At 39.8% G+C, this 16,221-nt stretch overlaps 1 protein-coding gene across 1 annotated transcript in view; it reads right to left on the reverse strand.

Annotated features, from left to right (window-relative positions):
• The window catches only part of DPF3 (double PHD fingers 3), a 93,298-nt gene that overhangs the window by 27,210 nt on the left and 49,867 nt on the right, over nucleotides 1–16,221 (reverse strand). The window contains exon 8 of the mRNA XM_005417550.2: nucleotides 6,660–6,788. Within this exon, the coding sequence (XP_005417607.1) occupies nucleotides 6,660–6,788 (129 nt within the window). The remainder of the gene's footprint in view (nucleotides 1–6,659; nucleotides 6,789–16,221) is intronic.

Raw genomic sequence — 16,221 nt, forward strand, 5'->3', positions numbered from 1 at the left:
AAGGGCCTGAAATGAAACACCCCTCTGTTCACATTTCACATTGGGTTTGTCTTATTTTGGTTTGTTGGGAACATGTGTTTCAGGAGACTCTTTGGAAAGCTTGTGCCAACCTTCCTGTAATAAGAAGGACACCTGGAAGATGAGAACTGGAGAACTGGAATAGCCAGGGCTGTAATTAGTTGAAGGACTACATCTTTGAAGAACTTATGAAGAACAGAAAGTTTCATTGAACTGCTGAAATCACTGGAGAATAAAGAGCATCACAATTCATTCTGATTTCAAATATAAATGTCTAGTTACAAAACAGAATTCACATTGCAAACTTTTTTTATGCCTCCCTAGTTTGGTTTGGGACCTATGTGCCCTTTAAGATACAATTGACACTGTGCAGTTCTCTCATTTCTGAGTTGGTTATGCTACTGTCAGAGTCCTTTCTTTTTTTTTTTTTTTTTTTTTTTAATTTCACTTATGAAACATTCTCCTATATAATTTCTGCCTAATTAACATTGTCATTTTCCCCTCATGAGAGGGTCTTGCGCAGCAGCCCCTTTGCTTTGCTTTCATCTTCCTTCAGCTCAGGAACTACCAACCTTCTTTCCCTGTTCCCAGCCTTCACTCCAGCACTACATATCCTGAGAATATTTTACTTCCATATTATCACTCCATGCCATATTCACCACTAACTCTACTTTACAACCTAGCTTAAACAAGTACTCTTTTAGCTTCCAACTCTACATCCTAATTTCCTCACTATGATCAAAGCCTTCTTATGGTCAGCACCACACTGCTCATCCTGCTGGACTAAACTCATGTTGGTTATCTCAATCCCATAAGGCATCTTGAGGAATTCAAGAACTACTCTCACTACATAAAAGTGAATTAATATTATCTTACTTGGTCTTTTAGGACTGTATTGAATGAGTGAGCATCCGTGTACACAGTAATGATATAAATAACTGTGAGGATATTTTCTATGCTATCTGTAATAAATGTCAGCTGGCAATTTTTATGCACTTCATGAGCTGTCGTGGCTTCTTTCTGAGGGTACTGTGCTACCCAGTTGTCACAAAGATGGGTGGTTGTGTTGCAAAAAGATTAAGACTGTATGCATTGTTATAGTAACTGCACTTGTGAAACTAATTCAAGACTTAATGAATTATGGGCATCTGATTATTGTTTGTATTCCAAAAGAGCCCACAATGAGTTAGGCATGGTTCACAAAAGACAATGTTAAGGACTCCACTTGGAAAAACTCCATTTAGAGTATGCCTGTTCTGCAGTTTTTACAGTGATGGGAGTTCTTCAGAAAGATGGACTTGCATAGGTTTCAGCTTCCTAATTCAGGTGCTGCAAGGACTGAGCTTTAGTAAATACAGCAGAGTAGCAAAACATTATCTATTTATCTTGCACTATTTCGGATGAAAAAAAAGGACTGGTTGTGGAAGAAATGAATGTTTTTATCAGCTGAAGTACACTTCTCATTGACAGCATTATGTCAAAATATAATTGATTTGACACTTGATTGATTATAATAAATCAGGAGCAACACAATAGCAACAGAAAAGAATTGTCAAAATGGGGAAAGCTTAAACAAGGCTCTCTCCTGCCAAATGTGCATGGCTCTGGCATGCACTGTCCTTTGATGTACACATACAAAGGAATTTGTAATGTTTTCTAACAGCATCCTGAAGGTGGATTGTTAATGTAATCTAGACATCAGTTAGCTTATATTCGGATTTCTGCCTGTATATCTAAAAGCAGAATTTAGCCACTGCTCATTCCATGTCTAAAGAGAACAATAAAAAAATCAAGAGACTGAATTATTTCTCTTTTTTCTACAAGGTTGGAAGGTGGAGGAGGGAGTTGAAATTTCTCTCACAGACAGACTACCCTAGCAAAGAAGCAGGAAAAATGGAGTCCATTTGGTCTGGCTTGTTTCATTGTACATATCCAAATTCCTTATTGCAAGGCTAAGACTTTTACTGTGGTATCAATAACACATACCTACAGTTTAAGGATTAGGCACTGTCCAGAGAAATATCTCTTTTGCCTTTGCCCTTAATCAGGTCATGATTTCACCCTGTTTGCATTATGTACATCAGTAAAAATAGATCTTTAGAACTTAACCTTGCCCCTGCTCCAGGGAGATTTTTGCCTGCACTAGGACACTACACACTGAGTCCTTTTGCATCACTTCTGACTGTACGCAAGTGTGGATCCTGCTCTCACAGAACTTCCATTAGTTTCACCAGGGGCATGAATGTGGCCCATATGTATAATACAATTTAATCCATGGGACTTGCTGCTACAACAAAGCTCAGTCAGGGGTCTGCTGAAAAGCCAGGGCAAGAAATTTCACAATTGAGTGAAAGACATTTCAGCTCGGACATACCTTTCAAATCCTGCTGCATGTTTCCTCCTTTCTGGGAAAGTCGCTGGGATGGGAGTCACTCTCTTCTCCATTGCCCTTGGAACTTTAATTAGTATTGCTTTGGTTTATTTCAAAAGAAGCCATTAAAAAGCAAATAAAGTGTCTTGTGAGACACTACAGAGAGAAAAAACAGGGCAACACAGGAAAAAATGCTGTGAATTGAAATTTAAAAATTGAAAGAAAAGAATAGGTGAGGTATTTTTCCACGTCATTTTTTCCAGGATTCTGCTCCTCCTTTTGTTTTTTCTGTGATGTCTATGACTTGCCATTCATATTCCATCTCTATGCTTGGAAATTGTTGTCCATCAAGTGAAAGGTGAAGGAAAAGAAAAAAAAAGTGGAACGGTGTGGGGAAGACATGAAGGGATGCAGAAAGGAGATTTATTGAGTGTAAAGGTGTCCAAAGGAGATGGAAATGTGTTCCCCAAGGCCATGGTCTTTGATGGTGCTGCTTGTATTTTCAGGCTGTAGCGTAGCAGATGTATGAGAAGAGCCAGACTTCCCATGCTACAGTAAGTGCAAAATCTCAAGACACAGATGCCATCACATCAAGGGTTTCCTTGTCCCCTGATAGAGTCCGCCCACAGTGGTTCTCTAGAAACAGTTCTATTACCAAGTAGACATCCATTGCTTTTTTGTTGGTTTTTTTTCTATTTTTTTATTTAAAAGTAGTTTTTTCTAATAATACATAGAATATATAAATAATAATAATAATAATTAAAAAAAATTATTTGGGTTTACTTTCTGTTCTCCAACCCATCTGTATTTTTGTGGTTTGCTGATATATATATATTAAAAGACAAGAAAATCAACTCTGCTCACTATTAAAAAAAATATTAAATCCACTTTTTATGTTTCCAAAGAGAAAGAGAAGGAGGGGAGATGTGATAAAACCAAATTAAAGTGAAAAAAAAAGCGAAAGAAAAAAAACAAAACAGGAAAATCAAAAACCTTCTGTCTCTTCAAAGTAGTTGTCAAGAGCTTTAAATGCTTGTGCTTTCAGTGTACACCCCCACAGGGAAAACATAACAAAAATAACAAAAATTACCAAAAAAAAACCAAAAAAAAAGGGGGGGGGGGAGGAGGAAAAAAACCAACCAACCAAAAACCCAAGAGGACCTAAAAAATGAAAAATGTAATAATAATCTTAGTAGTGAAAAGGACAGCTCAGAGTTTCTGTGTCTTTTTAGTTATTTTAGCAGCCGCCCTTTTTGTTTGCAGAGGGAGACCTGCCACCACAGCCACCTCCTCGGCTCAAGAGAGGCTCTTCTGCATCGTCCTCGTCAAAGCCATGAAAGGTCGAGGTGTCGCTTTCTGACGTGGAACCGAACAAGTCCTCCGTAGTGCGTGCTGGCGCTGCTTCGTCCCTCCTGCCTTCTCTTCCCAAATGAGCTGACATGTATGATGAATATATCAGCACATGGGTTAAGCAACAGGCATCATCATCATCATCATAATTTTTTTCATCATTTTCATTATCATTAAGCAAGTCAGACTATCAAGCTCATAGGTGTGTGCTTGTATGTGCCCGCGCACCCCAACAACATAGCATAGGTAGAACTGCAGTAAGAAAAATAACAAAGGATCAGTCTCTCTTTCCAAGAAAAAAATCTACAAAGACCACAGGTGCCCATAGCTACAGCAGCGAAAGGGTTAATCACATTTTCCTCTCTTCAAAAGACCGTAAAATATTTCCTCATGATTACTTAGATCAATTTTAAAATATTTTTAGACCATGTAAGTAATGAGACACTGTTAGCTCTAAGCACAACGGCATCAACAGTCCCAAATGTTCTGCTAGAGAGGTGTAAACCACTAGATACCTCATCAACCTCAGGACTACTTTTTATCCCCATTCTTCACCTAATCCTAAAGCACCTCCTCTGTAGACAAAATTAAATACATTTTGAAGACTAAGTGAAAGTAACCTGAACCAATACTTTAATACAAATGTCATGGCATGTCCTTCAAAAACAAAAACAAAAACAAAAACAAAAACAAAACAAAACTAATATATACAGTTCAACAACTAAAACAACTGAGAAGTAACCCATCTTGGGAAACACTGGAAAGTTCAGATTTGTGTGAGTCAATCCAACTTTCAAGATGGAACAGGAGATTCTCCACACAATACCAATAATGGTAACAACAACCATAAGAAGACTCCTAAAAAGAGACGTAAAATGCTGAAATCTGTGAAATTGAGATTTGTCTTCTCTCTCAGACAAACTTTTTATGTGATTAATAGTATGACCTTCAAATTCCTTCTTTAGGAATGGTAGAGAAAAAGATATCTCTTGTGCCCCAACCAAATTGAAGTGTGAGATTTTAGGGAACAGCTATTTTGTTATTCACAAACAGTAGCATGTAATTAGGCAACCAACTGTTGGGTCCCTGCTCCAGCTACAGGAATCAGCCATATAACAAGTTCACTGCATTGCTTGAGACAGAAAGAAGTAAATCCTGTTCACAAAAAAGAAAATGGATATAACAAAATAATTGGCAGATAAACCATATTGTAGAAATGTGATTTTACTGACTTTGTGAACAGAAGAAGCAATATAATTTCCATGACCTCTCTTTCAGTATAATGAAAATATTCTCCTTTATTATAAAAGAGAAAGATGGCAGCCACCAAAGAGGTTTCATTGTTTTAGTTTACAGATTAGTGTGTGGTTATACCTTAATCACTTTCATCACACATCAGTCACAGCATTGCAGACCCTATGAATGACCCAAGTGGGTCAGAATTTGTACAAGGATGGCATTTAATGGAACTGATTTGGCGCAGTTTAGGCTACAGGCTGATCTACTTGTTCTATCACACTAAGGAATCAAGGGAATTAATGTATTTGTGTTGCAATCTGATATAACCACCATAACAATGTTTAAGTAGCAATAAAATATGGCTCCATCTCACTGTGCCATATCAGGACAATGCTGAAATTAGTTATATTGAAATATAACAATCAAGGCAAAGGGCAGTAATCTTCCAAGATGGCACCACAGACCCCATGGACTTTCCCTTTTAGTTAGTAGAAGCAATGATGTGTGCACTAAAAGGTCCATGTCTCTGACTGCACAGCATTCGTAAGGATGCCCCTGGAGAAAACCAAAGGAGTTGCCATTGATCCTCTGGTGACCAGTGTAATTTCAGAATTTCTTCAGAGGTCACAACAACTGCAGAAAGCAATGTCAGTGAGAGTCTAATCGTTCTCCCATTATATGTGGTAATAGGCTTACAATGAATTTCTGCAGGAGCATAAAAAGGCCATTTCCTTGGCACGAGAACATTTCACATCACATTTCAGCCATGAAGCAACAGACATCTTTCAGTGACTACAGTATAGAAGGAGCAGCATTCATACTGAATTTCAAGACCTCCTTGGTTTTCAGATTTCTATATCACCATCTTATTACCACTAGTATCACAAAACAAAAATATCACAAGTGGAAACTTGGACCAATGCTGGAATATGCAGTTGTCTCCCAGTTCCCTCTACCATCACCACTACCTCCAATGTGAGCTATAAATAACTGTCCAGCTGGTATAAAATTGTCCAAAAAAGAGAAAGAAAATAAAATTTAAAAAACTAAGAAAGGAGGGAAGAAAACAACAACCCAGAAATAAAGACAACTCAAATTGGAAAAGACACAATTGCCTACATTTAAAAAGAGAGAAGGGAAGGGAGAAATAAAAACCTCTTTAAACAAAACTAATGATAGTCATCTTATAAGAGGATAATTCTTGACAGCTAGCCCCATACCTACCCTGTAATTTTCTCCCTCTTTCTTTTTTGGATGAAGAAATGCATGAAATGTGTAATCAATGGGAATGCTTGTCATGCAACTTTCATATATCTTGTAAGTAATTTATAGTTGTAATTACAGCATTTAAAGACAGAGGCCATTCTGTAAAATTGTCATAAGATTTTCTCCTTCCATATGAAGAACAACTAGTACATGTACCAGTGTTCCCAAAAGCCAATAAATAAACTAAAACTTCATTATTTCATAAGACCCCATTAGCTTAAATATGTGAATCCAACAATGGGTTTTATAATATACAATTTTTTCAGTCATTCTTTCCCACAAACACAGAGAAGAGGTAAGATTCCATCTTCAATCCCTTCCCAAATATGATGCCTTTCTTCAAAATCTTCAGAAGGTGCAAAAACCAAATCACAAAAACTTTTGTACAAGAAAGATGCAAGAAGGAGTCACCTACCAGAGCGCCCACAGTCTGAGCACGATACAAGTTCCTCAGGCCGGCCACTTTTTTTGTTCATATTGGAGCCTCCGAGGCAGAAGTCACAGTAGTTATTGGGAATGATGACCCCATCTGGTCCTTTCTGGGCTGTAGTTGGGTTAGAAATCAGATTTACTACAAGAGCATTCACTTGAACATTTGCCCCTCATCCTTGATATGGTGTTAGCTCAGTGAGTCTGCAGGGCACAGTCTTCCCAAAACATTGTCAATCAGAACAAAAAGTGAACTGCAAAAACCACCTCCATTTTAAGTACACCCTGGGTTGTATCTATTTTGCCTGAAATGCCCTTTACTATTTCCTTTATAATCCCAGCCAGGCTGCTCCTTCTCAAGGACATGCTTCCAGATATGCCTTTACAGTTCAGGGACTTGTAACATACAGGTATAGAGGCAATCCCTAAGGCAGGATAAGACCTATGTTGTCAGTAAGCCAAATTTGGTTTTTCAGGCAGCAGTCATCATCATAATCCCACAAAACACAAATTCATAAAGGAAAAATACAGTCTCCAAAACTCAAAAATCAACAGTGGAAAGATGGGGGGATAGGTATCCTTACTGGTTTTATTTCAAGTAGCTTCTTAGGGGCCTACATCTCTAAGTAGCAGGGTGTCTTTAGCCAGAAGGTTGGTTCAAAAGCTCCTGAATATTCACAGGCAAAGCCATTTGGAGATGTTTCACCCAAGACTTAAGGCCCCTGCAGCAGTCATGTTCCCTTGGATGAGCAGGAAGGGTCCAACACTGCACTAGCACCAAGCACAGGTGCACAGTGAGCCTGGGCAGACATCCCAGCCAGCAGAGTTAAAGACTTTTTCAGGCAGGAAAAAAGGAACAAGATTATATTATTATTTTCCAGCTAGGAATATTTGGAAAGGAGCAGACACATACTGATCTTAAGTAAAGGAGGATGCAGATCCCTTTGGAAGAAGAGAAGGGCAGAGGTCTTCTGCATTCCTCTTAGTTGAGCAGAACAGCAATGTCCTTTTTTTCTTGCTCACAACTGCCATTTCCCTCCTCTGCTCTCCAGAAAAGGAAAACATCTTCCTGTACACTCTAACTATGAACTGGGGAAGGGAGTGGAGGTAATGGCTGCTCTTTCTTTCTTTTAACATAAAAAATCCAGCCTATATGCCAGTAGGTATACCTGGCCTAAGCCTACTGCATGAACTTTACAAATGAGAAAATGAAGAACTTTAAACTGTACCATCTTTATTTAATTATCTTTTTAATGCATATTTTGTAACTTGCAGATTTTTAACAGATGTTTTGACAGCCTTTATTAACGGTCTTTTTGTCAACATTCAAATTTCCCCCGAAGAACAATGACATTCTAAAGGGCTTCTGGTAGCAGTCCAAGACATACACTTAAAATTAAAATTTCCTCCAAGTTCAATCTGCTTTTCTGGTTTGGGTGCATCTAGTTATTCATTTATTTCCAGGTGTTGATCAGCTGAACTTTTGAAGATTGGTAACTAAAAGATTCCAGGTAAGGTGAAATTAAGAGGAAAATTAAAACCCATAAGACTGCAAATACTATCTTCCTCTGTGGTCATGGAGATCCTGACAGTATTTACTAAACAATGGACTTTGCTCTGAAATGATCCTGGTTGACAGATTCCCAACTTCCTCAAAAAAAGAGAGAAGCTTCCAGTGTTAAGATTAGCATTTTGTCTGTTCCAGGAAGGCATTTAATAAATGCAAGATAAGCAAAAAAAGAACAGGAACCAGGTGGAAGTCTAGCACACTGGCTCATTTTAAGAGCTGTAACAAAATGATCATAAAGTTGTTGCTAATACATATTTTGTGTATAAGAAACAGACCTCCCTAGCATTTATATTTCCCACTGCAGCTCCATTTTCAAAAAGTTAAGTAATTACCTCTTTATATTATTCTGCATCTACAGAGAGTCCATGTGCAGTGCAAACTCAGCAAGCTCAGAATCCAGTGACTTTTTTGTTGTTGTCCCTTATTAAATTATTTCACCTTTCATCCAAGTTTCTTAAAGTGCCTTACAGATATGAAGATCCTATTATTAACCTTCAGTGAGATCAAAAGCCTCTTTTGCCATTGAATCTAACCTAAGTGTTCTGGACCCTAATTAAGTCTCGTGGTGAGGTTGCATTGCATTTTAAAGCTGAAAGACTTGGAGGTAGAGTGGTAAACTGGCTTATTCTCAGACACACAAAAATCCTGTGGCAAGACCACAAGTAAAAACAAGCAGAAGCAGTCAGGGTGCCAGCCAGCAGACCTAGGAAAGAGCTTCACTTCTACCACTGCTCACAGTGGTATAATTAACACTCTGTATATAGTGACTTAAATTTATTTACACATTGATTATGACCATAAGATCCACTGACTGTCAAACTGGAAATGGGACAGGGGGACTCAAAAATACCTACACTGCTCAATTCATCTGCATTGTGTGAGAGAGATGGAGGGTATTTGCTGAGTATGATAAAGCTGAAGGGATTCTCCCAAACCACTGGAAAGGGAATAAACTTTGGGTTTGATTGCTCTTCTCTTATTCTTTCTTCTCTTTCTTTTCTTTGTTCCCCCCTTTCTTTTCTTCCTTGTTTTCTTCCAATTTATTTAATTTTTAATCTGAGTGTCTCTGTGTTCACTTATTAAGCTGGCTCAGTAGAGTGTGATAGAGATATCAGGCCTAAAAAGTCATAGACAGATGAGAAGTTCCCAAAGTTACATTAATGATATCTTAAATGATGTATCTCTAAAGCCAAATAAGCCAGGCAATGTTATTCTCTTCAATTTTTTTTTTCTAACATGTGCAAAAACAAGAACCAAACCTGACTTAGCTTATTTTCTTGATCAGTACCATACAGTGAATTAAGTCACAGGCTAAATCACAGAAGGTTTGAGAATAAAGAGATTTTCCGATGGCAGAAAAAGTTCCTTTCCTTACTTTGAAAGGAACTTTTTTTTGCATATATCCTCAGAGTTTCTAGTTCTATTTTACTGTCATTAACAAATGAAGAAGGAATAAGAGAACAAAGGAAAAATGGCAAGATTTAACATGCAATCTTCATGAACAGGGTATCACGCAGGAAAAGCCCGACCCTAATCTCACCCCTAAATCAATAAAACTATGGATTCACAAGAAAAAACAATTTCCTATGGAGAAATGTTGCTGCTTTTCATCTGAGACATAGTAATTAACTAGGTATCCACTTTTTGCATAAGGTGATCAACAAATAGAAGGTGCAAGTTTAAGTAAAATAGCTCAACTAGCAAGAAATAACTCCCTAGCAGCGAGTTGACTCATTTAGATGAGGTGACTGCCTCCAAGGACTTGGTTAAAAAAAAACCCAAACTCACCCATAATTAGAAACTGTTTTAAAGGAATGGCTTGAAAACCAGCCATGGCCTTGTCCTATCTTACTCAAAACTCCTCCGATTTTCTTTTACATTGCAAACTGCAAAAACAGATCAAAAGCTCCGAGAAGCTTTGAGTATTGCCTGAGCTAAAGTTTGCTTATAGGAGGTGTACTTAAATCAGTGCCTCTTGCCATTTCAACTTAGGGTTGTTTTTAGGTTTCATCAAAAGATGAATGTCTTCATCTTTTGATGAAACCTGCATGTAGAATGTAGATGCCTTCATCTACATCTCCCCTAAAATTGAATATAAAAATTTTTAAAAATACTTTAAAACTTAAAAAATGGATTAAGGAGAGACATGGAAAGATCTGTACAGTTCAAATAATATCTTCCCTGAACCTGAACGGTGATTCACGTGAAGACAGGATGCAGAGTGAAAATAAAGTCAGTATTTCCAAATAAATTTGGTATGCACTTACTCTGAAACTTTTTTTTTCTTCTCAGCCTAATCAAGTTAATTTCAAGCTATAACAAGCTGAGCAGAATAAAGAACTACTTAAAATATGGTATCATCATTCACAGTAGTCTTTTAGCAAAGTTTGTTAAATTACATAAATTATGTAGTATATCACACAGTAACTTTGTTCTGTAGACAAAACCTGAAAACTAAACAAGTTGACTGAGTTTAAATATATAAAATACCTTATGTGCATTCTTGATTTTGAAGGCAGAAGCTCTGAAGAGAATTCTAACTTCCCTTCACCCCTCCCAAGAAATCAAAAAAACCCTGGAAGTTATCTTCCACATAGTTTCAGTTTAATAATAAAAGCAAGCTGCTTATAATGAAATAACATCAAGAAATGAGGAATTTTCTTTTCTACATCATCTCCTGGAGCCACATGACTCAATAAAAATCTCCTTTTAGAGATTAGAAGTAGAAGTTTTCTACTTCTCAGGGCTGCAGAAAATATCTTGGATGGAAGGCAAGTCCAGACGAAGGAATTCTTGTCTCTGCTTTTTAAACACAAAATTCAGAGTACAGATATTTTAAATAGTTTTTCTTCAAAACGTAACCCTTAAATATATACAGACAAACCCCCAAATAAATAGAACCTTATATCTATGCATTTTTCTGATTTCTATGTGAAATTATTCTGATTATTTGGGTCACAATCTTCAAAAACTTGTGAGGTGGAACCAGTGCTTAAAAGCAATACTGGTTTTCTGCTCCTGGATAAAAAAAAATCACTGTCACATATATTTCTTCAGCCTGTAGGTAATACAGCACAATATTGAACCATAATTTAAGATATGCATCTAGGTTTGGCAGCATTTTATCCCTGTTTTTTGTCATACCCACATTGCTGGGAAGGTGACGGAGAATGCATGGAGTGCCTCGCTGCTGGGGTGTGGATCATTTATTTCAATGTGCATCATTTCTTTCAATGATTACAGTGAATTGGCTACAGTCAGAGATACATGCATTCACAAAGGGATTTTTCCTAGTACACTTTGTCCAGCTCTTACCTGTTTTCTGGGTTTGATCCAAAACCAGTAAAGCACACTGGAGGTTTTCAATTCAATTCAAAGGGCTTTGAATCAGGCCATTTACTCTGTTTGCAACAAGAATCTTCAGAACACAATAGAGACCACAGGACCCTGCATGTAGGCCTGAGTCAAGCCAGTGCACTTCACGATGGAGGAAAAGGGGTGGACTTGCTGTTTTTGTTGGTGTTTTGTTTGTTGGGATTTTTTGTTTAATTTACAAGACTCTTTGTCTGAGATGGGGCCAGTTTTCCTTTCCAGCTCCTCCCTTTTTCTCCCTGGCAAAGGGCAAGTCCAATGTCTGTCTGCCTGAGCAGGAGAACGCCAGCCAACAGCCTGCACTCGCAGTCGTCAGGCCCCTTGGAGGTTCGGTGACAGATAATCCCAACCACGTCTCCATGTGCCCGTCCTCGCCCCCCCGGCCGCCAGCGCTCCTCCCTGGCAGGCCTGGCCCGTCTCCATGGTGACCGCGGGCCGGGCTGGCTGCGCCGGCCCTGCCACCCGCCTGCCTGGGCTCTCCAGGGTAAGGAATCGCAGCGCGGCCCCTCCGCTTGCTGCTCAGAACGGCTCAGTGCAGGCCACGCAGGCTCACGAGAGAAATTACACTCTGATGATTAAATGAAAACATGGCTTTAAGGAGAAGGAAACAGAAAAGCAGTGCCTGGACTGTGGCTTTCTTTGATGGAAGAGGAGGGAGATGGCTGGCCGGGCATGCAGCCCCTTCTGTCCCTGTTATTGCTGGGTACAGCAGGCAATGGTGGGCAGAGAGGCAGACCAGGGAGCTGCTTCTGTGCTCAAGGCTAGACCCTGGGGAGGAACAATAAAAGAACACAGCTGCTTCTGTGGTGAGGAGCAGGCCATGCACAGCTCAAGGGTGCTCGAGGCTCTTGCTCTCTCACACGGACGCAGTCAGGCAGGGATGTGCGCAGCTACTTCTGCAGACTCCTCACCGTAAATTAAGTGCATGGGTTTTTCATTGCCGTTTTTCAGGAAGAAGTGTAAATCAAACTGAATGAGAGGAAATTGCCAGTCACTTACTCTGTTGTTAGCACCAGAGATAAGCATGTTGGCTGGCCCGAAACTGGGAAGTGTTGGGGCACTTGATACAGGGCCCTGCAGCAGGCTGGAGGCGGCACGTCTGTGTCAATGTGGTGCTGTTTTTCTACCAAACACACTTGGAACTTGGGTGTAACGCTGGGAAATGGCTGGTGTTCTGTTCCCAGAGTTTTGCTAATCAGTCTGCACAGCCCCATGGCCTCCACTAGATCTGGTTCCCCACGCTGCACTCCCTCGCATGGGATGGGCATGCCCTTTTGCTGGCAGCCAGAGAAGCAGGATATGCTACTGAGAGGTGCTGCAAACCACCCATCCAAAGTATTGCCAGGTCTCTCTAGTAACTGGATTTTATCTCGTTTTTTGAGTTAGCTAGTAGTGTGGGGATAGAAGAAGTTGTTGCTTTTGCACAACTTTTAGCAACTCTGAAAGGTTTACTTTCCTACAGCCCCTGCTCACAGAGAAGTGCAGCCAAGGAGCACTACAAAAAGTGCTAGAAAAAGGAGGTACATCTGTAAAAGTCAGAGGAAGCCTCTAAGTGTGGGGAAAGGAAGATCATTTGATCATCTCTTTAACAGGAATCAGTGTGGCCCCTAAGTTGAACAGCTAATGAAAGAGGTGGAAGGTGAGCTAGGTAGCTGGAAGGTACAGCTAGGAAAATATAGCATCAACTGATTGGATTCAGTAGATTTAGAGAATCAGTGTTCCTCCACCTTAAGGCAGCATTTAATAGAATTTCTGTGCACTGACCTTATAGAGTCTTCTGCAGGAACTCCTAAAGTATCAGCCAAAAGCCCACTGCTAGGAGTAAAACATTGTAACTGTCTAGCGCCCCACGAGCACTAGAGTAGGAAATACGGAGTAGGCAGACAAAAGAGTCTAACATACAGATTTCCTGACTTTAAGGGGTACCTCTGTAGAGACTTGGTGCCTGGCCACTGAAGCACATCATTCCCATCGGCTAACGGAATAATATATCCCACCTCAAGAAGGTATTGTAATGCCCAATATACAGCCCCATCTGGCAGCATCCCTCAATATTCAGGTGAGAATGGCAAGTGCCATGAATTAGGTCCCTACAACATCTTGCAGGCTTTTACCTGGAAATTACTCACTGGAGGAGTGTGAGAAGGCAGAGAGAACCTATTCAGTTCAAATTCAGTCAAAGCATTTGGATTTTACTTGGTTCAAATTCTACATAGAGAAGGAAAAAAATAAGGCAGAAAAAGCAGGGAGATAGAAAAAGGAAAAAAACCCTACAAATACATTAATGATGTATTTGTACAAATACATTAATCCTAAATCGAGAGCTGACGTGCTGTTGAAGCAACACATGTGTTTCAAAAACCAATAAGTCAGGTTGGAAATATTTTCCAGAACTACTGAGAAGCACACGGTGCTTCTCTTCAATGACAGTTGCACATCAACAGCAACATTTTAGTCCTTGTCCAGGCAGTATAGAAAAGAAACACCAAATTACCAAAACAACCACCCCGTGACTCCAATCAAAACAAACAAAAAAGTGGGTTGCAGATTAGCTCTCTGTCGACATAGGAGATGATTTTGGGATTTTCCACTATGCCATAACTCTAAACAACTGATCTATTTTTTAAATCAGCATTGCAAAATACCCTCACAAAAGTCTCAGTCATTTACAGCTGCAAAAAGGATTTAAGGGAAATCTTTACACAGTTCAAACACTCCAATCATTACTGTTTCTTTTAGCATTTTGAGTGTTTTTCCTTATGAAAACAAACTCTGAAAAGAGAACAAACCCAAACAGATTAAATGACTAAGAAGTTAACTCAAGATAATGTACATATTTTCACTGAAAAGCACCTGCTGCAGGGTATCTTGTTGCAAGGTGGGCATTGATGCATCCTTGCATTCAGAAGTAGCTCCCACCATGGACCCAGCAAGGATCAGCACTGAGGCAGGGAAAAGTAGGCCTGATGTAGCTTTTCAAATTGATGCTGCTTGTGGAGAGGAACAAACAGCTTGTCTCCAACTGAGGGGCTGACTCTCCTCATTTATTCATGGCCAGCCCCCTGCCTGGATGGAAATAAAAATGTTTCAAAGATGACTGTGTGGGGAAGCTGGAGGACAGCTTGGAGGCACACTGAGGTTAGCACATTAATTTTTTATCTCTGGAGACTGGGTATCCAATTATGCTTAGAGTACACAAACAACTTTGGCTGGTCTCTCCAGTAGAGATTTATCCACACAATAAAATCTGTGATGGAACTGGGCACAACAGGCTGATGCCATGAAATCATGTACACAGGTGGTTTTGCAGGGCAGATGCTTAAGCAAGCAGAGGGGCAGGAGGGCACAGGAATGCATTCTCCTTAACTACATGTATTGCACAATGGATCAACCTGCACTCAGCACAATGTACTTCATTTAGGATTGTCATTGGCCAGAGTGCTTGTGGGCATAAGATGCTGTTCCGTTGCTGCTTCTGCACAGCCACCTGCAATCAACATTTCTCACAGCAAAATGCCACTAAGAACTCTTCTCCTTTAAAGGAGAGGAAGTTTTTCTCCATGTAGACACACTGTCCTATTCTCCCAGGAGTTAAGAAAGAGCATTTATATTAGTACACTCATTCACAGAGACATTTCAATAGATAGAAGTCTAATGTAATTCCTATATCAGAAGTGCCTCAAAATTTGTGAGCACCAGCTGCCCCCAGAGCTGGCCTGTACCCATGGAGAGAGAAGGAATAAAACAGCAGGTGTTTTGTGGCAGGCTTGGATGCACCCTGGGCTCACAAATCTCACGGTCTTGGTGCCAACATGTAGAGGAAAAGCCAGCAGAGGAAAAGTCTGAAAATGATGTGAATCATTTACTTTTTCAGTGGAGTTGAGGAAATGGGAGGTTGACTTTTTAAAGGGTTTTCTATAATTTGCTTTTCACAGTTCAATACTCAGGTAACAAAATCAGAGAGTAGGTCAGAAATAAATGTTTGTATAGGCAGAGGCAAGACTAGACACTGAGGAAGGGCTGTTTATTTGTGTCAAAGGGCTAGATAAAGCATAAAAAGCCACTAAAGCTCAAACAAAACACAGGCTAGGGTGTTGACTGTTGAACTATCTTTCATGTTGCAACAGGTAATCTTTATGTGAAAAAGAACAGAAGAAGAGAGAGATGTAAAGAGATGTAAACAGACAAACCTTCTACACAGTCAAGGACAGTGAGATGTGCCAAAGAGGTGAGATGTGGGACTTGGGCCAGTCCCAGTTCTTTGATGAACACCTATTCAATGGGTCTCAGTTTTAGGTAGGTTCCTCCTATCTACATCTCTTTTCCAATCTCTGGATAATTTTCTGACCTCCTAAAATTGGTCTGTGCATGAAATAGAGGGGACTGAATATGCAGAAAGACGGGAGGCTTTCAGGTCTTGATCTGGCAGCAGTTAGGGCACCAACAGTTGAATCCTGCAGAAGCCCTGCTCCCTCCTGCATCACCAAGGCTGCTGTTACTGCAGGTTCTGCAAGGAGTGGAAGCTGTAGAGGAGATGAGGGTACAGAGGAAGGAAGTTCATGCTGCAGCTGCCCACCTGAACTTGACTGACCTGGTGCTTACCTCC

Source organism: Geospiza fortis, unplaced genomic scaffold (genome assembly GCF_000277835.1).
Source record: "Geospiza fortis unplaced genomic scaffold, GeoFor_1.0 scaffold54, whole genome shotgun sequence".
NCBI lineage: Eukaryota > Metazoa > Chordata > Aves > Passeriformes > Thraupidae > Geospiza > Geospiza fortis.